The following is a 25,955-nucleotide window of genomic DNA, read 5'->3' on the forward strand; positions in this document are numbered from 1 at the left end:
TTTGCCGAAGTCAATTTGCACAGTGACTTTAGCATCATAAAACTTTTGAAATGTCATTGCTATGACTGTTGAAATGGCATTGCTTTGATATGCATACAGAACAATCTCGGCAGTAATATTTCATGAAAACGTATGGCGTAATCCAGAGTTTTCTGAGGCACAGATGAAGTGCGTCAGGAACCAAAACTCCTTGTAGCACTTTGATGGATGGAATCAAACTTACTGAATTTCCTGCAAATAGTTTAACCACTCCACTAAGCCATCCCCCTGAGATTCCAATGATAATATGAAGGATGTCTGCGTGTCAGCCTGTAACTTACGTCACCATCTATGTAGGCCACCTCCCCTCTCAACACAACTCTCCGCACGGCTCCAACCACATTCATCCCAGCAAACGGTGTCCACTTAGACTTGGTGAACTTCATGGCCTTTGAGATCGTCCACTTGTGATCTAGGTCGACCTCGATGTACGTATCAGGCTGCTCTGGCAAACCGAAGATGCGACGTGGGTTGGTGCTGAGACGGCTGATGATGTCCTGTGAGGGATGGGAGATATTTTTTGTGGACTCAGAGCAGACAATAGCATCAACCACGTGACATTTAAACACTATTGTGATATTACTGCAACATACGAACCACTTCTGCAGTTTGCTTCACTCATGAGGGTCTGAATCAGATCGATCTTTAGAAACCTATGCTTGTTGCAAGAGGAGACTAACAGTACTGGGTGGAGAAGTTCACTACTGTGAGTTTGTTGTTTAATGCCACACCCCGCAGTTATCTCAACATTAAGCAAATCAACGAGTCTAGACCACACTAATAAGTCATTCAGCACAAGACAATGGGACACGTAAATGTGATTCATCAGTGAAAGTGACCACTACATCCCTCGTAAGAAAGAGTGAGATAACATACTGTAATGAACAGCATCTAAGATGCTTGTTAGATGTGGGGAGGAATGTGATGTTAAGAGTTTAACACTTACCGCTGACTAATGTACACACAAAATATATTTGATTCTTATTTCAAATCTGCCATGGTCTAAGGGACACAACTCCGCACACCAAATCGCATTTCCTCTGACAAACTGGGCTCTTTTGTATGAAAGAACAGTGACAGTTTGATGGAAGCAGCATGTAATATATGCAGCTGCATGTCACAGTATCGTCATACCTCGAGAGTGAGTCGCCCTTCGTTGACGGCAGTGAGCAGCAAGGGCAGCATGGTCTCCAGTCCGGGGAATCCCGGGGGTGGGTTGGTTGCATCCTTTTCTTCCACAGAGTGGGGGGCTGCAACAGCAGTGTCAGCAGTAAGTAAGTGAATAGGGTTTTATGCCACTCACCAACATGTAGATCACCATTTTATTAAATAATCCTTGCATACACAGTTTGAAAAAAATGTTGCTGAACAATGTAAAACAATGTACAAACCTGTAGAGGTTATGAATTCCTTAGAAGACAAAGCTTATGCCCATTGGCTAGAAATTGAGAAACCCCAAATAACAAAAACTGCCCACCCAAATCAAAGTTTGGAGACCTGGGCATAGGGGAAACTCGCCAAACTGAACTCTGTCCATACCACATTAGCAAGCTAAGCGGGATAAATGGAAAGGAAAGTAAGGTACCAAGCCAAGGGAAGGCGGGACTAATAAAACATCACCAAATACCACCACAAATAAAATGGGAGATGGATAGTCATTCACTGCTGAGTGCAGACAGATATAGTCATCTGACAAAGCTTAATCAGCTTTAGCAGAGCTACTCTTTCCACTGCAGATAACTGACCGACTGAACCAAGCACACTCTCGGGAGTGTCTGTCCAGTTGGTAATAATGGATGATTGTGCTTGGACGGCTCAAAATAGCCGCTGAGCAGATCTCCTCAATGGGTAGAGCAAAGGCATACACTTTTGACGTGGCCACTGCTCTCACTGAGTTAGTTTTCAATAAAACCTAAGGAGATAAGACCTAATGTATATAGGCCATGCAGATTGCCGATGCAATCCATCAGGTTACTGTCTGTGTATTAGCTGGACAACCATCTTTACCGCTGCCATAACAGCAAAATAGCCCTTTTGTCCTTACAGAGTAAAGCTGTTCCCTTAATGTATGCTTTAAGAGATTTTCCTAATGTCCAATATATGAGCCTTACGCCGTGTATTGTCAGGAAGCATAAAGACAAGAAGATCGATAGTTGCTTTCACATGAAATGAGTGATGGATCTTAGGGCGGTATGAATCCGGTCAGCGTACGCTAACCTGATCCTTATGGAACACAGTAAGTTCCGGGTCTGAGGACATGGCGTGCAAGACGCTAACACTGAAAAAGCCATTTTCCAACTTAACAGTTGTAACGACAGGTTGGCCAAGTCATAAAAGAGAGGAGTGGACACCCATTCCAATACTACAGAGGATTTGTCTGTCTAATGACCGGATGCAGTATGTCCATGCCTGCAAGAAAATGCTGTACCGGGGGGTACTGTCCCAACAAGGCACCCTCGACGGGTATGTGGAAGGCTGAAACAGCCGTGGAGCAGCCTCGAATCGTAGAAGCGGCTAAACCCGATTCTAAACGAGACTGTAAGAACTCCAATACTTCAACTACAGTCGAAGAAAAGGGATCGAGAATCCCTGTATTTCTACACCAGTGCGCATGACAGGCTCATCTATCCTCAAACTGTACATTCGTGGAATCCCTCCGCGAAGACAGAACTAATGCAGCAATTCCGCTCGTTTGGAGGCGATTCCGGACAGAGGCCAGGCCACCCACTAAATCCAGGGATTGGGATGTGACTGGCCGTTCTGGGATAGTAGGTTCGGTCGCCGTGGTAATAGAACAGGTGGCTGCAGTAGCAATGACCACAGAGGTGCAAGAAGCACTAGTAGCCCCGTTGGTTGGGGCGCAAGCTGAGACAGGACTTGGGAAATCAGGGGAATTTGCAGAAACGCCAACAACACCCTGTCCGTCCAGTCCAGCTGGCAGGTGTCCGTGGCAATCGCTTTCGAATCCTGAATCCGAGAACAAAAAAAAACAGAATCTGATTTGTCGCCCCAGAGGCAAACAGGTCCACCTGCAACGACCCGAACAACTGGGAGATGATCCCAAATATCTCTCAATTGAGCAGCCACTTGTGGGGAGCTAGAACATGCCGTGAGAGCGCATCTGCACGCACGTTGTTCACCCCTGGGAGATAGACAGGCATAACTGAACTGATTGCAGAACTGATATGCTGAACTGAATGCAGAAACTGCCACACCTCCTGAAGGAGCAACCGAGACATTGTGAAGCCTTGCTTCAGAATGTAGGACATCACCATCTGATTGTGAGCGACGGCACCAAAGTCATCACAGGTAAACCTTTGGACAGGTTTCCGGTGTCAGTCCACCACCGCAAGTGGGGAATCAACCACTGGGGAATAGCCAGATTCTTCTCGTAGCTCTCCGAGTGGGACCACTGGTGTGCCAACGCCTGCTGAATGGGAAGTGCATGCCAAACTATGTTCACCGTCACCACCACGTTGCCTAGCAACTGAAGCCAAGTTCATGCTGAGGCCACTGGGGGGGACTGTAGGAATTGTAACACTATGCCCTGTACCTTGGTAACGTGCTCTTAGAACAGAGACACCTCGCCATACACAATTGAACACACAAGCAAAACATAAATGCACTGGCAATAATAAATTGCCAAAATCAAGCCGAAATACATTTAATCCAGCTAAAGAACATGTATCAGATAAATGCAAGCAACAGGTGTGTACATATAATTGCGTAATGTCATGAAAAAAGACTAAAAGTCTTAAAACCAACTTACCCAATTGGACTGAAACAAGCAAAAACGGGTTATGACATCCCAGTATGTAAAAACATACGAACAAGCAAACCGCAGGAATAAGTGAGATGCAAGCGAAACACTTCCTGCAGTAAAACAAAGCCATAAAGGCCGCAATCTTGCCAGCCACATGGCAAGAAGACAGCACCTGACAGGCAAAGTTACAACAATTAATGAATGAAAATTTCAGCCATGAAATTCCAACTAATGTCTGTGCGAAAGACAAGGAATCATACATACAGTAGCTGACTCTTTCTCACTCATTTCTCTAAAGTGTAGGTTTACAAGAAGACTGTTTGAATGCACAACGACCATTCAACGACAGCATGAAAAGTGAGGTGCGAGGTAGACAGCCAGAGTTACCTGCTCTTGGCTGTTGGGGGCCATGGGAGGTCCTGCCTCACAAACCAAAATGAGGTTTTTGTTTTGTAAATATTTTATTATCAAAATAGTTACAAATGTCTTAGGGATTTTTAATGGACAGAAAAATGCTTATATGTTTTCCAAGGAGGACTTCCTCTGAAAAAGAATGAGTTTCATACTTTTTGTTGCATTTGCTCTACTTGACCATTGCTGAACGTATCTACAAAAGTTAAAAATTACCATGATCTGTAGCAAAGCAGTCAATGATATCCATGTTCTCCCACAATGCAAGCTGGTCTTCCTTTGAACAAAGGCATGGTTTAACTTGACCCCGTTTATCCCCAATATTCTCAAGGTCGTCTGCAGTAAGAAACAGATGATGGGGTGTTACCTCACACGTTACAGGAAGTCCGCGCTCTTTCGCCAATTTGATCACCTGAATCTGAAAAGAAGAAACAACATGTCATCTTAATGTGGAGCTGGAATTACTAGAGTCCAACCAGGGCAATTTTAGGACCCATGTTCATCCGAACTTGACATCTCCATTGCATTTTGACTATTGTTGACAATTGATAACAACAATACACAACTGACTGTTGACATCATGAAAAATATATAACTAAACCCACTATATCCACAAATTCATACCTCTATAACATGATATAGAGATATATGAAACAACTAAATCAACCTTAAACAACTGAATCATGATAAACAACTGAATCATGACATTGTCAGCCTTTAAAAAAACTGACTCCTGATAAAGATAATGAAAGTGTTTACTTCTGACTTGCGTGCCACGTGGCACACATGCACTGGTCTCTGGTACAGCTCAGCCAGTAGCAGGACTGAAGCTGTCATGACACCCTCAGCATGGACACACATCGGGAAGTTCTTGGGCCAATGTTCAAAGTGCTGTAACATGCAAATAGAGACGTGGCAATTAGTGACAGAAATCACTGCTGAACCTCTGACCAGGAGCCAGAGAAAATCCAGAGGGACCTGTTGTTTCCTTAAAAAATCAAATTATTTTACATAAACCACAAATCTGAAATAATATGTAGATTAGTTATGTCTAGCCATCAATTTAAATACATGATGTACCACAACACATGTACTGCGATGACAATAACCCAGAAATATACATATTTGTATATACATATCTGAAAGCTTAATCACTGAACAACCATGTTCAACATCATGTCTGAATCATCTATGCAAACACACATTCATTATTTTCAAGCATCTTGCCTGTAAAGCCTCCGAAAAATAAAAATAAAAACACTTGCAGGTATGTTTGACTCTCAAATCTCAAAATTCATTCGAGTGGTTAAACGATTGAAGGCAATTCTCTCTGGTAAAATCTTCAAGCTCAGGTTGATCTTTGACCTTTGACCTTTTGAGCAATAATAGCATCTCATGCAAAGATATTAAAGTCAAGGGGGATGACTCATGTATGTATAATACCAAGGGGAAGAACTCCTCACCTTCATCCAGTCCGACATGTCCTGAAGATGGAGAGTGGTGAAGGTTGGGTTCAGGTACATCTTGAGGGCACAAGCCTTTGCCCCAAACAATGGCAAGATCTGAGAATTGTCTGCACTAGCTCCAACAAACAGGCCATAGTCACAACGAGCCTTCTCTTGAGCCAACTAAAATATACAAATGAAAGTAAGGGAATTTACATATGTCCATCCATTGCCTGTCACAAATGTTGAACATGGATCTGTACAGATTTGAAGCTCATTTACTGTGTCCATGAAGGTGTGTGAATGAAGCATGATTGTGTAATCACTGGCAACCTCATCTGGGATTGATCACTGCTATTCCTGGGTCGGGTTTTGGGGGGCAATGGGAACTTCTTTCTTTCCCAAATACTATGTGCATTACATTTTAATAAGGTGTTTATTTCATAGCATAATTCTAAGCATTTTGTCTCAGGAATGAGTGAGGATGGTTTTCTGCTGTTTTTAGCAATATCCCAGCAATTCCACAGTGGTCGTATCACTGGAGTGGTAGCAAGTACGATAAACAAGCTCCAGGAAAAGTCACATCTTGTGAAATATCAGAAGAAATGGGATTCCAAATGGCCCATTGGAAATAAACAACGTACCTTTTGTGTCAGGGCAAATGACGCCTGATCAACGGTAGCTGGGTTTGTATTAGGCATGGCAAGGATTAGAGTAATCCCTCCTGCTAGAGCTGCTGCAGTGCAGGAGGACCAGTCTTCTTTGTGTGTGGCACCAGGTTCACGGACATGCACATGGACATCGATGAGGCCTGGGTGAAAAGCAGGGTGAAACAGTGTGTTAAGGAAAGTATGACATGATAAACCATTGTTTACAATGTGACAAGATGACAACATTAAATCATCCGAACAACAGTGTGCTTTCAGACTGACCATATATTGCAGTCTCAAAATGAATACAAATAAAAATGTGATTTGGGCAAATGTATTCAATTTCACTGACCAGGGAGTCTGACGATTCTTTGTGATGAGATGCAATCAATATGCGTCTTCATCGGTGGTGCCCCCTTCCGTCTCCTCAGTGCCTGGAATCACAATATACATGTTATCTTGTACTGTCTGTACGACAAATAGAAAATAGCACAGCTTCAGCAGCAAAAAGGGAAAAGTGATTTATTGAAAGGTATGGGTGGATCTAAGCAAATATAGGGGAAAGTCACCAAAAAGTTAGTCATTAATACTAGGAGGGTGCTGATTTGTTTGTTTAATGCTGCACTCAGCAATATTCCAGATATACTGAGGTCTGAAAATACTGAAAAAAAACCTACAAAACAGATAATCAGGTGCTCAACAGCATGAGCATCAATCCATACTCAAGAAATACAAGATGATGTTTTCTGCCATCTGCGTTACATGAGGAAAAAGGTCATAACTACATAATAGTGTTTTTAATTCTGCTTGATAACTGAACATACTCTGAACCATTACCATTCGATAAAATGTTTCAGAAAAACTATAACACAAAGAATTAGACAAAATATGTAAACGACAAACAACTGACCTCCACAAAGAGCTTAGTACACTTGACATCTGTGATCAGGGGAACAGAATAATCCACTGCCATTCTTCGAGTCTTGTAACCCTGGGTGACAAACGAGGACGCCCGATGAGAACCACCATTCCGTAGAGGCAAGTTGATCACCAAATCAAACATGTTGTCTGCCAGATAGTCAGCAATAGTACGCTGCTCTGCACCATTTTTACTCTCACCTGTGTCCTCGTATGGCCAATCAACTGCCTTCACCTAAAAGAGCCAACAACAACGCTTGTATGAAAATATCTGCATATTGAAAATGAATCTTAAACATCTACTAGAAATGATCTGTACAGGAATTTGAACAAAGCACCTACAAAGTGCAGTTTAAGAAATATGTAATTATATCAAAACAGTTTTTCTGTAAAATGCATATTTTATCAAGGATTTACACATATTGTACATTGTTTTGAAACATTATTGGGCCCTGTCATATGTGAAACACAAATCCGCAAACACTTAACTCTACAAAGCCACAATATTAGTCAGTCCGTCTTAACATGAGAGAAAATTTGATGACATTGAAGGAATCAAGTTCATTTTGGATTTGAGTCCTATAGAGATTCAAACCCAGACTCTCAGCTGATACAGCAATGAACTACAGTGTCTAGTAAGGACCACGTTAAGCCATACCTGGAATCCATGTTCATTGTAGAAGTCAGCAGTGCCCATGCTAGCAAACAAGTTGTAACCCATCTCGGTGAGGGTCCGTACAGTGGGGATCAGTTCGTTCTTGTACTGCAGGTGACATAAAGAGGTCAGTAGAACAGCTTAAGAGGACAATAGAATGGCGGAACAAATCAACTGTAGAACAAAACAAATTAGAGGACAGTAGAACAAAACAGTAAAACAGGACCGCTGTACAGCAGAACATAAGAGAATAGAAAAGTACAAAAAATATGGAACCCAAAAACATTAAAACAGCTCATATTTGACAAGTGAAGCATATGACATATCATCCATAACAGAGTAAAGCTCTCTCTACAACAATACATCGTCCACACAAACCTTAAAGCTTCCGATGGACAAGAGGATATTCTTCCTAGGAATCTTCACCCCCGTGCTGATCTGAGCCTTGAGGTAGGCCTCATACCTGTCCTCCCCAAAGCACGCCACCTCCCCTGTGCTGGCCATCTCCACTCCCAAGAGCACGTCCGCACCCTGCAGTCTCATGAAGGAGAACACCGGCACCTGAAGGAGAATACAACATACAGTGCTTCTCTAGGGCACTTGCTAACCAGGAGGGTCCCTTAGACCAATAGCACTTTAAAATACAGTGACCTGGTCCCCAATCCACAGACAGCCACAGGCCTGCTAGCCCGTGGCTAGTAAAACTCAATGTCAGGCCCCTTAATCTCCATAATCACTGGCCCAAATGGCTAGAAAATTTCCAGGGGGTCATTTGGTAAACATATCACTCTTTCTGACCTGTTAAGTTAGAACAGACTTTTGAATCATGCACGATTATAACAAGATAAAAATGTTCATATTAGCAGCTTAAAGATGTTAGTGTCTACATTCAAATTTGTGCTTGTTAATTATTTTGTGGGCTAATAAGTTTCAGGCATAGCAAAACTATTCTGTACACTGCTCCCATCTGCTTCACTGGGATACTGGGTTTAACAGGCTACGGTATAATCTGGTCCACTAGAAAAACAGCACGTAGCAAAATGTTCAACAAATTTGAAGGCACACATCTTCTATGAATAATATGGTGTGAAGGTATTTGGTTGTCCAAAGTCATGGACCATTGATCATAATAATCAATTCATTCAAATCATCCTTGTTTTCAATTTTGAACCCACTTCTGGTCACCATAGCAACTCACCTTGACTGCCACTCTTCCACAGCCTTGAAGGATGTTTTCTGGGTCAACCATTTCCCCAGTTATCACTCTTGTTGCCAAGGCAACTAAATCTTTGTCCAAAGCTTTGGATACAAATGGGAATGACCTTGAAACTCTAACATTGCACTCGATGACCTTCAGTTGGTTGTCCTGAAAACAGAATAATCCTGTCAAGTCACATATATATTCTGGATAATGAACTTAATCGCCCAAAACACATTACATGCTTAAAATATGGACATTGAATTGTACACAAACTGGATAACATAACAAGGATATTTAAAAAATAATTTCAGAATTTCATGTTCCACCCTGCTGAAGGTATATCTATCACAATGGATGATGATATCAAATGTGATACAGATGTGAAAATAGACATGTAGCTACCTTGGCAATAAGCTGGAGGTTAAATGGTCCCGTCACCTCCAAAGCTCGACCAATAGCACAGCAGATAGCTTTTATCTTTGCCAATGTCTCATCATTCAAGTCCTGAGGTGGGGTCACTAGAGTTGCATCCCCTGAATGTACTCCTGCATTTTCCACGTGTTCGCTCACAGCCATGCAGACCACCTCTCCATCACAGGCAACAGCATCGACGTCAATCTCCTGCAGGACAACTCAGGACATCACATTTAGCAGGTGAAAATAGTAACGAATAATATTTTCATGAAGGTATTTTCATATCAAGGAAACCCTCTGATAAATGAGAATGGATAGGCAGCCATGTTGTATACGTTATGTAATTGTCTGAATAAAATTGATATTTTATACTTATCCTGACTCCTGCTTAATTGTTTATCTCCTCTTCCCAGGCGAAGGTAGTGGAATACCTGAAATCCCTTGAAGTCCCCTTCTAAAAGAAGCAGACGTAAAAATACACTCATTCACGAGTAGCCTCCCTTTACCCGTACTCATGGTCAGCTGATCGGCCATCCTTGTCACTCTCTCCTTATTAATCGCCCGACATGAGAATTATAGGAATTCTGGGTGCCTGTGAGGGGCAGCTGGGAGGGCTTTCGTCATGAGTCAGGATAAGTATTAAATATCAATTTTATTCCGAAAATTACATATTTTTCCTTATCCTGACTCATGTTTAATTGCTTTCAGATTCTGACAGAAACGGCAGTGGGTCAGGCCACACTGGACTCTGCTGGCTGTCAAAGTTATGTCCAATATTTCTCCCCCATAACGGTGATAATTCAGTTTTGTTCTTCTAATATTCATTGTAGATTCTGGGGGAATCACATCCAAGCGAACTTGTCATCTGCAGAAGGCTTCATTGACTGGACATGATGTCATCAAAGAGTAAATAACGTCCTGTTAGTTTCTGATGCAACTAAATGTCAAGATATTGTAATCAAGACTAGTTGCGACCCTTTCATCATGTACAAGTATCTCCATTACGAGTACAGGGTCATAATCACTCTTGCTAGTCTGTTCAAGACATGTGCATGGACTTTCCACCATTATATTTTGCAGAGCGTCTGGCTTCCACAAGTCATGTGATAAAACTGGTGAGGGAACTCAGCGCCTTCGAGGAACTTTCAGTTGCTGAGCAATCAGGAGAGGTCCAAACAAATGAATGCCAGTGACATGGCTATGTCTCGTAGGTAAGTGGTTGGCAAACACTGTGTTTGACTTCCAAAGGCAGCCCTCCATTATAGTTGATAGCGAGCAATTTCCATGTAGCGCTAGTGTAGGGGCCAAAGCTCTGACTTCATGTGGGTTGGAGGCTCGCGGAAGTTCCAATCATGTTGCTTTGTAGGCTCTCAATATAACAGCTCTGATCCACACTGAGCTATTGTTGCGGGATACTTCCGTATGTGTCTCAGTAGATATAGGGATAAATAGGCACTTGAAACATTGTCTCCTCATCTTGATATGTCGGATATATATTTTCAATGCTGTAACTGGACATAATGAAAATTCTTGTGTATCATGAGGTCCAAGGATTGAAGATAATACTGGTATGTGTAACTGTCTATCTGGTTGACATGGCAGTTGATTTTTTGCAATAAAATCCCAAGCTGTCTCTTGATGACTTGCATCAAACCTCATGCGGTTGAAGTCAAGAGCATGAATTTCTGACATTAGTGCAGCTGTAGCCAAGGCAAGTAAAAACAGCGTCTTCTGGGCTAGCAGTTCAAATGAGGTCCGATCAAGCAGCTAGTACGTATCACTTGTGAGATGTTGGAGTATGACGTTTAGATCCCATGCTGAAGCTCTAAACCTGCGTCGATGATCTTCCAGCTTGAAGGAGCGAAGCAAGGCGAGTAGCGTGGGTACTTTAGTCAGCTTGATCCCTGTTTTCATGGTGATGACTGAGCTGAGGGCCGCCAAATACGTAGATAATGTAGAAAATTTCAGACCTGTTGAATGTCGTAGATGACATAGACAATCTGCTATCTGAAGATGTGTCGCCTTCATCGCCGTGAAACCTTTCCTCATGGCATATGACTCAAACCGCTTCCATTTGTCATCATACAGGGTGTGAGTAGATTTCCACAAGGCTAAAGTAACTATTTTTGCTGCTCTCACTGAGTATCCTCTTTTTTCCAAGCAGTTCTTAATATGGTCCACACGTGAAGTCGGAACGCAGATGGGTTGCCATGAGCCTGTTTTGTGCGAGGATGGACGAGAAGATTCTTCCAATCCGGTAATTGTAACACTGGTTGTCCTAACTCTTCTATAAGTTTTGGAAACCGATATCTCATTGGCAAGTAAGGCGTGACCAAGTTGTAGGTGCTTCGTCTGTTTGATTTTCTCAATGACTTTTGGTATCTGTACTGGAGTGGGAAACGCAAACATGTTTAGTCCTTCCCATGGGATGCTGAGAGCATCTGTTGCCCAGGCTAAAGGATCTGGTACTGGTGACACGAAGGTCGTTGTCTGTTTGTTGAACCTTGTTGTAAATAAGTCTATTTGCAGTGTTCCTAATGTCTGGCTGAGTAGTTGAAACACCTCTCGATGCAGCATCCACTCTGTTGGTGATGGACGAAGAGGACGAGATAAGGTGTCTGCCATGATGCTGCAGGCTCCTTGTATGTGACGTGCTTTTATTTGGAGATTCACTCTGTCGACCATGTTGAAGAGTTGAAATGTGTAGCAGAGATGGCGATCTCGTTGACCAGTGTTTGTTTATGTAGAAAGCCACAGTTGAGTTGTCTGTGTGGATCATCAATAGTTTGTATCGTCGACCAGTGATGGATGGCATGAATCATCGCTTTCATCTCCAACTGGTTGATGTGAAAAGCTCGAACTTCCTTATTCCAGATTCCTGCTGCATCCTCAGTGTTTAGACGGGCACCCCATCCATAGAGAGACGTGCCTGCGTAGAGATGGTTGTTGAATGCCGGCTCTAACATATAAATTCCTGCGCAGACATTCGACTGGTGTGTCCACCATGGCAGCTATGTTCTCAAGATGTCCAGTGTCGTAAACCAGTCAAGACGTGAAACCGTGACTCAGGAACCGTTGTCATAGAAGCAAATGTAAGCGTCTTCATCTGGTCATATCCTGAGGTGAAGTGAGCAGACGTTGTCACTGTTGCAGTAATAACAGAGGGAGTAGAACTTGTCCTAACATCGGCGTGAACTTTGACCCACCAAACTTCTGGAACAGTGATGTATTTCAATGTAGTGATGAATCAAATCCAGAGGAATTTAGATTCACAAGCCATTGAAGCTGAGTTACTAGCCTGATATTGAAGTCCAAGTGTAGACTGAGTTGACTGAGTCTCTCATGATGAGCTTGTATGTTGTGAAGATGCGTCATTCTTCGTCTTCAGATCGTCAACACTGTTCATTATGAGCGAGTTGACATTCAAAGGAAGTCTATTTATAGCTGGCTGCCTGTCAGAAACTGTCAATTGCTGCAAGCCCCCTGCTAGGAATCGCTGAATCTGCTGTTAGAAGACCTCTATGCCGCCTGAAGAAGAATCAAATGATGCTGTAAACTGCTAATCTAGTGTGCAATCGAATCTTTCCAGCAATGTAAGTCTGTAATCGAAGTAGACGACTTCCTGACACTGGAAGGATAACATCACATTCCGCGCAAGGAGTTGTCTCTTGGGGACCAATCAGATTGCAGACGTGATGTCTCCGGTGTACCAGTCAGCTGATCATCATGAAATCTTGTTCAGACGGTGATACCCTTGCTAGCATTCAGGCTTGTCCGTAACCATTCTGTTCGGCGAGCACGTGACTAGATGAGTAAAAGCGCGCAAAAAAAACTCCTGCTGCTTAAAGCTGATGTAGACAGACTGTCGTCCAGGTAGATGTGTCAGAATTTTTCCATCGAAGATAATACCATCATCTCTTGTGATTGGAGGTGTAGTTTGCGGTGGTATCTTGTAGATGTCTCCAAGAATTTTCAGGACGAAGTTGTCGTTGAGAATTCCCCAAGTCTTCCAGTACAGTTGAAGACGGTTGTACGGGAACAGCTAGGGGTGGAAGACTCCAGTCATTCCGAACCTGGTCTGCAATGTTTACCTCCTCTTCCATCCGTAGACGAATGACCTGACATCTGAGGACGCTTGTTTCCTCCATAGGGGAGAAGAAAAGAAAATGACTTCTCTCGAGTGTTAAACTTATCCCTTGTTAGAGAACTTGGACTTGGTGGTGTAGTGAGTGAGTTGAGTTTTACGCCGCACTCAGCAATATTCCAGCCACATGGCGGCCGTCTGTAAATAATCGTGTCTGGACCAGACAATCCAGTGATCAACAACATGAGCATCGATCTGCACAATTGGGAACCGATGACATGCGTCAACCAAGTTGGCGAGCCTGACCACCCGATCCCGTTAGTCGCCTCTTACGACAAGCATAGTCACCTTTTGTGGCAAGCATGGGTAGCTGAAGGCCTATTCTTCACAGGTCTTGCCAGGGAAGAGGAGATAAACAATTAAGCATGATAAGGAAATATAAAGCAATTTGCTATGAAGAGCTAATCCCTTGGGCAATCCAGCAATCAGTTTCGTTTCTGCTTCAACACTGAGAATATCCTACTCAAAAGTTGAACAGTATATCTTGGTGTAAGGTGGTAGGCTGTGAGTCAAAAGAAATTAAGACTTAAGCCCTTAGTAAACTGCATCAAAAGACTACATAGCAAAACAGAGGTCCGAGATCACCATTCTGACATGCATGAGGATCTGGATTAGAAATGATCCTCACTAACTGATACTTATCGTAAGAGGCGGCTAATGAGATCAGGTAGTCAGACACGTCATCGTAACACAACTACGTAGATCATTGCTCATGATGTTGATCACTGGATTGTGTGACCCAGGCTCTATTATTTACTGACCACTGCCATACAGCTGGAAAATTGCTGAGTGCAGCATAAAACTAAGCTCACTCACCGTTCAACTTTTGAGTAGGATATTTTCAGTGTTGAAGCAGGCACAACTACACTCATTCACTCACATTTCTGACAAGAAACTTCTAATCACTGTTCAAGGCTATCCCATTCATAGTGCCTGTAATCATAAGATTCTGATACACCAAAAGGAAGCAACTCTGTCTACTCGTGCCTCCATTTGTATCATGCTGAGGGGATTTGTGTTTACAGATGTTGAGAAATGTTTGTGAGGCTAGATCAATCTGTAATGACAACAACTGACAATCACCTTAGCTTCCAGGATGAACTTTGAGATGACAACAGGATGTTCCTTGGACACAGCGCTGGCCTGCGTGAGGTAAGTTTCCAGATCCTGGGGGCTGTGAGCCACGTTCATCGCTGCACCACTCAACACATACGAGGGTCGCACCAGACAGGGGTAGCTGACCTCCTTACAGAACTTCCGGGCGCTCTGCAGCACATCACATGGGCAATAACGTCAAACAAACTCTGCTTGACAAAATTACTCAATATACTTTAAAGGTATCATGATAATAAAACAGAGCCTAAGACTGTATCTGAAGACCAAATATTTCATGATTACTGGCACTGTTCGATAAGGGACTTACATCTTGAAATAAGAATATGCCACCTTGCAAAGTTTTCATGAAAACACAAAAGCAAAATATTCCATACTGACAAAAGGAGAAATGATACAGGAACAGTCCAAAATTACAGTTCACTATGGCAATATGCTGGCTCAGATCTTCAAGGAGGTGAAGTCCACCTTTTTCAACCAAACAATCAGATGTTCAAAGATGCAACTTCTCATCAACCTGCCTGGCACTTGGTTGCAAGGAAATGGAGGGACTGGCCAGCTCCAAATTGATGTTAAACCTTCTTTAAACTGTATCTCAGAGTGTGGCTCCATCATAATAAGTTCACATTAGCCCCATCCCCTTAGCCCAATGTCATCCGAGCTCCTCACCTGTGAGAAACCCATTGGTTGTAACTTCTCCAAGTGACATTTAGAAGGAGTGTGTGAAGAACAGCTGAGAAAGTTCTATAGATGTGCAACATTACATTAATAACAAGTGTAGAAGTGAGCACAGCTCATATAACCCCGCTTCCCACTTTGGGACACAAAACTGTTTCCTAGACGCTACTAAACTTTACATACATGTTAGATAATAGCTATGCCATGTACACCTTTATATGCATATATGAAATGAAGAATTTAAGTATCTAGAATCAATCAGAACTATATTTGTACTAATGACATGAACAAAACAACCTGTGTAGATACAGAAAATAAATCACATGTTCATAATATCAAGGAAATAACTAATCTAGATACAGAGAATAAACCACATACTGGTACATATGACATGAAGAAAGACCATGAAAAGTGAAAAGTTAACATTACACTTTGAATAATAACCTTTTGCAAATAAATAGCACATGTCGTATCTGTAGGACATGATTAACATCTGTATTAAGTTTGGTGAACCTAGTATGTATAGTTTCGGTTATATGGTGTGGCCAGGTAACCATCGAACAAATCTGCACCAAGTCATGTTTCCATGGAAACCCCAAAACACAGAATTCTGAAACAACTTCAAAATAGCAAGAGGCACCTCTATGGGTAATGATTTACATGTATGTGATGTTTGTTAAACCTAGCATGTAAACTTTAAGAGATCTAATCCAGACAAAACCATGAAACACATTTGGCACTGAGACATGTTTCCATGGAAAGAGCCAAAAATAAAATTCTGACATACTTCAAAATAGCAAAAGGCACATCTAAGGTAAATGATTAACATGTATGTGGTGTTTGAACCTAGCATGTAAACGTTGAGAGACATGCTCTGGGCAAAGTTTCAGGATGGACGGAATGAACACTATATACCTCCATTACTTCGTAGCAGGGGTATAACAATAAAGAAGTTGTATACACATAAAAACTATCCCCATTATCCATTAGTTGTAGTGTGAAGTGGGACATTAAACAAGCTGATAAAGAAGCACAGGTTATGTTTGAAAGTTTGTTGCAACACAATTTGCATAGACTTTGTGTAATTAAATGAACTTTTCTTAATTGACCTTGCCAAATAGAACAGATTATTGGTAGACTCATGTCTAGGGTTGTAGAGCAGCCATGAAAGCCTTGAGATTCAAACCACAGACCTTCTGATCCAGAAAAGTCAACAGTCAGCAGTCTGACAAGGTGAGGATGTCATCTACGGGATGACTCAATACCCTGCTACAGTTGTAAATGTACCTCCACAGTGGAGAGTTCCTTCCACAGTGGCTGACTGATCCCCATATTGTCAAGCATACGGGAGAACTTGAACCGATTCTCCGCATTGTCGATACTCTCTGGTGACGTGCCAAGAATTCGAGCCTAGAAAACACAAAAGTCACATGTCCAGCTAACAAAATGACATCGCAGTAATCTATATATATCATTTCAAATCTCCAGAATCTTGGCCCTTTCTGCTTTTCAGATGAAGACAGTGAAAAACATACTCAAAATATTTAAAAATTTTACCGAGAGACAAAGTAAGTGAGCAATCTTGCTCCACACTTGACACATATCAAACACTATCCCTTTACTTGCACAGAAATACAATAGGTCTCCTCTGGGACCCCCTTTCTAATTTGTTACTGACAGGCTGCACTTGAATAGAAACAGATGACAACAGGAAGGGGGATAACTCTGGGCAATAGCTATAACTAAATCTTTCCTGTTATCTTTTAAAATACAAACTTTACCATTTTATTCATGACCACAGAAACTATTTTTCAGGAATGCTATGAATTGTAAGGCTATAACATACAGTGTTACACTAGAACTGAGGTGGACTAAACGCTGGAGTACTTAAGTGTGAGGACGATATTTATAAGGAAGAATGTATTTATAGAATACAATGTGAATGATGCCCAACCCCAATTTATGTTCAAAGCAAGTAACATCCCTGTACGTCATGTAAAATATTAATAACCACCCGATCGCCCTAATCTATGCGTCCAAACTTGATGATACTCCCTACATCAAACAAAGAAAGAGAGCAGTACATACCTGTTGTCTGTGAAGAGCCATGGCGATGTTGTTGGGAAGTTGACCTCCCATCGACAAGATGATTCCCTCTGGGTTCTCCAGATTGTAGATGTCCATTACAGTCTGAAATAGTTGACAGGGATATACCAGAAACAATTTGTTTAAATTTACACTAAAATAGTTTGTTAAGAAACACAAGGGCTCTCATGCTTGATCTTCATGATCTTCATGAGACCTGCATGGATCGAGACTCTAAATCCTGAAATTCTTATGATAGTTTGAAGTACTCGTGTCTCCTTATTAAACAAGATATATATTTTCTTTCACATGCGATCAAGCATGATGTTATTTCAACAAGAGCTTCTCGTACTTACCTCAAAGGATATTTCATCAAAGTACAGACGGTCACACATGTCATAGTCAGTGCTGACAGTCTCTGGGTTGTAGTTGACCATAATCGTCTTGTACCCCATCTGCAACATCCATTTCTCTGTAGATATGGGACTTTCATAATCTACAATCTACAAACTATGTTACAAACTACATCGAAGCTCATGTTGTTGACCACATGATTGTCTGGTCCAGATTCAATTATTTACAGACTGCCACCACATAGCTGGAATATTGCTGGGTGTGGCGTAAAACTCAACTCGCTCACTCACTCTTTGTAGCAGTGCTGTCCCTTGCCTACCAGCTCGGATGGCACTGCTAGGAAGAGGCATCATCAGAACATATTACCTTCAAGAGAAGCATGCAACGTTTTGTATCATGTATACAACACTTCTAACAGCTGTAAAACCACTTACAGTGCGAAGTTCTCTTATGCAGTTGACAGCACACCAGTCAAACTCGACACTGCTGCCAATGCGATACACGCCAGAGCCAACAACAAGGATGTAGCCCCCGGGGAAGTCGAGATCATGGCTCTGGCCACTGTAGGTCAAATACAGGTAGTTGGTCTGGGCAGGCCACTCAGCAGCCACTGTATCGATCTGCTTGATCCATGGTGTAATCTCTAAAGCCTCACGATGTTTCCGCACTGCAAGCTCCGTACTGAAAGATATTGATTAAACTGTTCTCAATGATAGAAGTTACACCCTTGTCAGTTTTAGGAAACAGAATTTACCACACACTGACTGCCTGTTGACCAACGTTGCAATCAGCAATATACCAGCCTTACGAGAACCTCCCATAAATATTCATGTCTGAACCAGACAAACCAGTGATTTATTACACTGAAATGTAGCCACTGACATGCAATCAACCAATCTGAGATTGGAAATCTGATCAAGTGAGTAGTCTTGCATTAAACAGATTGGGTGTTTAATTCATAACTTTAAACAAATCATTTACAGAAGGTAAACAGTTGTTCAATATGTAATTAGTTGATGCCTAGTTGGCGATTGTATTACAACTTCAATCATAATGAAACTTGTATGTGTACAATACGTTAGTGTTTAGAACCAACCTCTCTATGGCTACAGCTATCTGTTCGTCTGAGAAGCCCAGCTGTTTGGCATAAAGAAGCGTCTCCTTTGGAACAGTACTGGCCTGAAACACAACATGAATATAAAAGACAAACAATCAAAGTTATAAACTCTTCCAAACTACCTATATTACCCACCTACCATCTCCTCAAACAGACCATATCCTCCCTCCGATAAGCCCACCTTCCCTAACTGGCCACATTCCCCATTCCCAACTAACCACTTTCCCCCTCTGAAAGACCCGTCTTTCTCAAACCAAATGACTACCTTCACGCCATACAGACCAGCCCTAAATAGATCTCATCTCCCTCTGAAACAGACATTCCCTACACCAACTGCCTACCTTCACCCCCAAAACAGACCACCCTTCCAAAAGGCCCAACTCCATCCCCACAAGCTTCCACTCCCTTCCAAACAGGCCTACCTAACACCACCACCAGCCTACCCTCCCAAAATAATAGCCTACCTTCCTTACTTGATCTACCTTCCCCAGGAATGTCTGACCTTCCCTTGAAATGTCTGACCTTCCCTGGGAGCGTCCTACCTTCCCCTAGAATGTATCACCTTCCCTGGGAGCGTCCTACCTTCCCCTAGAATGTATCACCTCCCTCAGAAACATTCTACCTTGCCTTTGAATGTATCACCTTATCCGGAAATGTCCTGCCTTCCCCTAGAATGTATCACCTTCCCTGGGAGCGTCCTACCTTCCCCTAGAATGTATCACCCCCCTCAGTAACATTCTACCTTGCCTTTGAATGTATCAGCTTATCCGGGAATGTCCTACCTTCCCCTAGAATGTATCCCCTTCCCGGGGAATGTCCTACCTTCCCTTACAATGTATCAAACTCCCTGGGAATGTCCTACCTTGCCTCTGTACTGCTCCATGGCAGTGATGTGGTCTGTGATGTATTTAAACTTTTGCAGGAACCAGTGGTCAATCTTGGTCAGCTCATACAGACGCTCTATACTGTATCCCTGCTTCAGAGCGGCAGACAGGACGAAGATGCGTTCATCTGTTGGCTCCCGGAGTTCCTGAAAAAATGTGAGTCAGTAGCACATATGTACGACAAAGAATGTGTCCCATTCTTTTCTATTGCAATCACAATCAAGATGAACAAAGGACAGGGTAGTTTGCCTTCTCTCTTGTTGGTCACTTGCCACAACAATACTCCAGCAGCCGTAGGACAGTGAACCAGTCAGAACCAGTTGGATACCTTTATGCTGAGCGCAGAGAGGGAAACAATACAAACTTCCGTAAATCATTTTGGTATTACACAAACATGGGATCGAACAGATCTTCCCTCCTGGGATTTGTCCTTGACTAGAGGGACACTGACATTAGCTGGTGGTTCATCTATGTGTTTGCTTTCACTGGAACTATGCTGGAGTACATTCATGCATTATGCTGTCCGTCATTTAACATGCAAATGATACTATGAGTAGTGATCCATGTGATTAGAGTATTTTGAGATAATACCCAGAAATCGCAAAGACTGACTTCCAAATACATTACATCAAACAGTCTGGTAATGTGTATTTTAGTATTCACCGAGTTTCCTCTCTTGTGAGTTAAGGGAATGACTTACAGTTTCGCAGACAGTTTTGAGGTATGGATCAAAGCCAAGCACACTCCCATCCATCATTCTGAGGGCTTTCTGTACTGCTTCCTCAAACTTGCGTCCGATGGCCATCACCTCTCCAACACTCTTCATGGAGCTGCCAATCTACAAGCAGAAAAGGGAACAATCAAAACACATCAGCTTTACACATCCCACATTAATAGAGTATTGGCATTATCTAAGTCAGTTCTGTTATCTCAGATTTAGTCAATCATCATGCGGGGGAATATACCCCTTTTCTTCCCCATCATGGTGACAATCAAATACAACAGGGCACATGGAACTCTTTAAGACTCACAGCAAATGTTCATGTTTATGTTAAGGGTGACAAAATCTATTACGTCTGCTACACTGAAGCAGTGAAATGATCTTTGCCCTTTCTTACTACTGTTCTCAGCAGTCCTAATTGATAGTGTAGTTTTTAACAGTGCTGTCCTCTGTTGCTGTTACATGCAAGTATGTATGTGACACCTCAATCAAGCATTTCTTCTTCGTTGTCGTCTTATTCTTCTCTGTAGTATCTATGATCTGTGTAACCTTCCCATTGTTTCCATTGCATGTTAAACCACAGTCACAACATACTGCCATAATCTTACTATAATTCAATAATTTTTGTTCGCACCTTTGTTGAGACTCTGGAAAACTTCCGCAGATCCCAGCGAGGAATCTTGACGACGCAGTAGTCGAGACTGGGCTCGAAGCAGGCAGTGGTGGAGTTGGTGACAGAGTTCTTCAGCTCAGGGAGAGGGATTCCTAGAGACAGCTTGGCAGCGATGTAAGCGAGTGGGTACCCAGTAGCCTTGCTGGCGAGAGCTGAGCTTCGAGACAGTCGGGCATTCACCTCAATGATGTAATACTGAAATATGATTAATTTATACTTTAGGTGCTGATTTGTAACAGGATTAGGATATGTGACTACAGATTCCCAGAACTGACCAGCTGTACATGACAAGATCTGTCCTGATGTATATATTGACTTCTAGAACTAACATTCATAACCTGTCCGCCAGTTGTGTAGCAGGTATAATGTCTGATCATTGTAGGGACATTGTATGTCTTAATCGAAACCGTCCTGTTAACCTCTGGCAATTTACATCCTGAATTCACTGACTGGTCATCACACATGATGCATATTCACATTAGATATGATTACAAGTTCTAAATCTATTGCAGAGAAAGTGAGAAAGCTTGAAATAACTGAATCTTGATATAGCCCTTGTGCTGAGACCTTGACCTCACAGCTGAGTGACCTTGACATACCTGTTGAACTTTTGAGCAACCTTGACCTACTTGTTGAGTGACTTTGACCTACCTGCTGTGAATGTGGGTTGAGAGCATACTGGATATTGCATTCTCCAACCACACGGAGATGGCGGATAACCTTGATGGCTGTAGTTCTGAGCATGTTGTACTCTGCGTTGGTGAGGGTCTGACTTGGAGCGACAACAATGGACTCTCCAGTATGGATGCCCAGTGGGTCCACATTCTCCATGTTACACACCTGCAGCACACAGATAGGTGAGTAAAGGCTGGCCAGATACAGAAACATCATTAAACAAACAGCCACTGTCATGTGTAACTATAAAGAAATCATTGAAGTACATGTCCAAATTGGTCAAACAATGACACTTGCAGTTTATGTTATCATCAATATACAACCTTCCACCCCTTCACCACCGAACCCCAAAATCAGCCTGATTTGTAACATTGGAGTGAATGAATCAGTGAGAATGGCTACATATTGAGCCAAATTATTGCAAAATAAGTTTAATCATTGCACAGATTGTTGGGACATGAACATGGACCTCAGACTTGTGGAAGCTTCCATCACTTGGCAACCAACACCTTGAGACATTCAGAAATAGTTACTGTCTTAAATCACCCTACCACAGTGCAATGATGTTAGATGAGTCAGCCCAGGGTTTATGGTGCTGACCCAGAAACACTGACCCAACTTAAAAGTGACACGGAGTATTCACCACAGAAATGACCAAGAGCACTGATCCAACCTTATTTTCTACCTGACAGGTAACACAAGTACTGAGTACATGGTGATGTGACTGAACATCAACCCAAGGTTTAATCACAGATAAACAGAAAAACAATCCATTTTGATGGCGAAGCCCCTATATGATTGATGACCTCCACTCACTGTGATGCAGTTGTCGTAGGCATCCCTGACAACCTCGTATTCCACCTCTTTCCAGCCCTTGAGGGACTTGTCTATCAACACCTGGCTGGTGTGAGCAAAGATGGCATTTGCCAGTACTAGCAGCTCTTCCTTGTTGGCAGCAAACCCCGATCCCAGTCCACCGAGGGCAAATGCTGCTCGGATCAGAACAGGGTAACCCAAGGTCTCTGCCGCTTGCACAACCTGTAAGGAATGACTGGTCCTTAGAAATCTCCAACCATTATTCAAAAGAGAAGCAAATTTCATTGATCATTTTGATAATGAATGTCTATACTTTTCATACTTATTCAGTTAGTCAACTGATTATTATTCATCCTCTATAAATCTTCCAAATGTGTGGTACATCACCAGGATTAGGTACAGACATAATTGGAAAGCAATAATGAACAAATCACCTTTGAAAAGAAAAAGAAAAAAATTTCAGTAAATATTTACATGACTGAGCAAGAATGATGACAATGAGACAAAAATCGAAAGTTTTGATTGATTGTTGTGCTCTACCATTTCTTGCCTCGCTTAATCTGATTTCTGTTGCCATAAGTGTAGAAGTAGAACTGAGTTTCAGGACATGTCTGGGAACTCAACAAAATATTTGTAAAATACATGAAATGTTTGACAAAAGCTTTGCTTGAAGGTGCTCCCACCACTCATGACTAATTCACCAAAAGCATCCCTACTACAAGAGGTAAAGCCCTCTCGTCTGGTCATATTTCAGATTAACTGACATTAATTGTCTTCTTTTAGTACCCTCAAATAAACTGACCTAACGGATGTAACATTTCCTTGTTAAGAGCACATGTGTTTAACATGTGACTCTACAAGACAGATCCATGTCACACAAAGACCATCCAAAGGAGTCCGCTTCACACGGGACAATGTCCTCACCTGATCGACAGTGTAGGCTGCCTCACTGGGGGCCACATGTTCTTTAATCTCCGCCATTTTCTCTGCAAATATCTTTCTGTCCTCTGTCCACTCGATAGATGCCACCTGTGTCCCTAAAACTCTGACACTGTACTTCTCTAGTACACCCCGATCGGTTAGTTGTATCCCGCAATTCAGCGCTGTCTGCCCGCCAAATGTCAGCAAAATCCCATCAGGCCTTTCACTCCTTATAACCTGCAAATAAACATGACAGAAGTTTAAACAGAACGATGAAACACTTTGGTTTTGATTTCATTTAAAAAAATCACAAAATCATATAACGGCAAAGCGTACTTGTACATGGTTTATACACTAATATTATGTTGTCATAGCATTGTATTTCAGTTGTAGGTGGCAGCACTTCCTACTGCTGTGGGTTTGGTGGAAATATAATACAATAGATTTGTTATGCACCACAAACTCAAGAAACTATGTGCAAGCTCATTGCAATACACAAAATGAAAATACACTGCAGCAAAGATGCTATTTTTTCACTGATAATTCCATCTTTATAGAATTTTGTGGCATCATTCAACATTTTAACATTTGAACAGGTCTTCAGCAACCCATGCTTGCCATTAAAGGCAACTGTTCATGCTGTTGATCACTGGATTATCTGGTCTAGACTTGATTATTTACAGACCGCTGCCATATAGCTGGAATATTGATGAGTGCGGCATAAAAATAAACGTACTCACTTCTAACATTTCCAAAACAATGTATCAACTGCAGACAGGACTGACTTCAGACATACAGTATGAATCTCTGTTCAGTAACCAACAGACTGCCACACCAGGCAAGCACCACATAGAGTCAATTGTACAATACAGTTCTGTCTAAGGTCCTTGCACGCCCAATGCAAGTCCCAAACATGAGTCAGCCATTATCTGTTCAGGGTCTGTGCAGTGTTCACATAAGGTCCATATAGGTTCATACATTGTGTTAAGTAATGGTGTATGGTTCTGTACACAGTTCAGGTCACAAATCAGTTGAAGTTATAGAGTCCTTGGATGGGCGGCTGTGTTTGGCAGCTTGACTCACAGGAGTTTTTAGGACTTAGATCTGCCTCACAACAAGGAACACCATAGGGTGAGAATATTGCTGAATGTGGCAATACAGAACATAAAAAAACCAATCTATCCTGTTCGTGGTCCATGTATGGCATATTGATGTATCAGAACTTCCCTCACCTGAGTTACATAGTCTGGGGTTATAGGCAGGAAGTACACTTTGTCAGCCAGGCCCTTAGACGTCTGGACAGTAGCGATGTTGGGATTGACGAGGACTGTATGGATGCCTTCCTCCTTTAGGGCTTTGATGGCCTGCACAGATGAGACAGCTCATTCACACACACATCTTAAACTCACAAATTGCACATCTCCTGTGACTGTGGGATACCTTCCTATGCTGCTATCCCCAGAAGGACTAATTAGGGATGTTTTTCAGACATAGTAAATCCCCCAACAACAGCTTTGATCACAGTGATTGGCAGTGGTCACATACCCCTCCACCTGTGTCAGTTGCGGTCTCCTCAACCTCCCCACCCATCCATCCTACCAATCCATCCTACCACAGGTCAAATCCCTCCACACCCTGAGGATGAGCACCTCCTAAACCACACCTCATTATCCCCACCGGAGACACACAGTATTCAATCTCTCCACACCCTGAGGATGAGCACCTCCTAAACCACACCTCATTATCCCCACTGGAGACCCAGCGTATTTGAAATCTCCACACCCTGAGGATGTGCACCTCCTAAACCTCCCTTTATTAACCCCACCGGAGATCCAGGGTATTCAATCTCTCCACACCCTGGGGATCAGTACCTGAACCAGCCTTCATTATCCCCACCTGAGACCCAGAGTAGTCGAACTCTCCTGCCTGGCCGATGGACAGTCCCCCAGACCCGAGGATCAGCACTTTCTTGGGCCTTGGAGGTGCCTGCTGGACATTCAGTGTGATTCCTGGGCTCCTCAGCTTCATTGACAACCTCTCTCTCACTGTTGGGCTGCAGCCACAGAAAAAACATCCAGTGAAATAAGGGAATGATCTTGTCACATGACCCGTCAGTTGAAAACCCAGCTTCGTTTACTGAATAGACTATTTAACATAAGATATTTCTGTAAGGAGTCAAAATATATCAAGATTTTAAAAAGTGGCAACTGCAAAATTTCAATGAATTCTGATTCAAAATCATTAGCACAATAAGCATTAACACCACACAAAGCTTATG

At 42.4% G+C, this 25,955-nt stretch overlaps 1 protein-coding gene across 1 annotated transcript in view; it reads right to left on the minus strand.

Moving 5' to 3' along the window:
• Positions 1–25,955, minus strand: part of LOC137290463 (multifunctional protein CAD-like) — an 83,161-nt gene that overhangs the window by 39,489 nt on the left and 17,717 nt on the right. The window contains exons 10-35 of the mRNA XM_067821411.1: positions 25,574–25,730; positions 24,910–25,041; positions 23,681–23,914; positions 22,757–22,978; positions 21,917–22,105; positions 21,227–21,460; positions 20,572–20,709; positions 19,850–20,017; positions 18,967–19,049; positions 18,305–18,551; positions 17,873–17,971; positions 17,520–17,621; positions 16,719–16,841; positions 14,724–14,906; positions 9,485–9,703; positions 9,080–9,247; positions 8,260–8,442; positions 7,885–7,989; positions 7,219–7,461; positions 6,661–6,742; positions 6,303–6,469; positions 5,677–5,841; positions 4,973–5,104; positions 4,430–4,631; positions 1,174–1,289; positions 321–536 (exon numbers count right to left, since the gene is read on the minus strand). Coding sequence (XP_067677512.1) covers positions 321–536; positions 1,174–1,289; positions 4,430–4,631; positions 4,973–5,104; positions 5,677–5,841; positions 6,303–6,469; positions 6,661–6,742; positions 7,219–7,461; positions 7,885–7,989; positions 8,260–8,442; positions 9,080–9,247; positions 9,485–9,703; positions 14,724–14,906; positions 16,719–16,841; positions 17,520–17,621; positions 17,873–17,971; positions 18,305–18,551; positions 18,967–19,049; positions 19,850–20,017; positions 20,572–20,709; positions 21,227–21,460; positions 21,917–22,105; positions 22,757–22,978; positions 23,681–23,914; positions 24,910–25,041; positions 25,574–25,730 — 4,309 coding nt within the window. The remainder of the gene's footprint in view (positions 1–320; positions 537–1,173; positions 1,290–4,429; positions 4,632–4,972; positions 5,105–5,676; positions 5,842–6,302; positions 6,470–6,660; positions 6,743–7,218; positions 7,462–7,884; positions 7,990–8,259; positions 8,443–9,079; positions 9,248–9,484; positions 9,704–14,723; positions 14,907–16,718; positions 16,842–17,519; positions 17,622–17,872; positions 17,972–18,304; positions 18,552–18,966; positions 19,050–19,849; positions 20,018–20,571; positions 20,710–21,226; positions 21,461–21,916; positions 22,106–22,756; positions 22,979–23,680; positions 23,915–24,909; positions 25,042–25,573; positions 25,731–25,955) is intronic.

The sequence above is a fragment of the Haliotis asinina genome, chromosome 7 (assembly GCF_037392515.1).
Source record: "Haliotis asinina isolate JCU_RB_2024 chromosome 7, JCU_Hal_asi_v2, whole genome shotgun sequence".
Lineage (NCBI taxonomy): Eukaryota > Metazoa > Mollusca > Gastropoda > Lepetellida > Haliotidae > Haliotis > Haliotis asinina.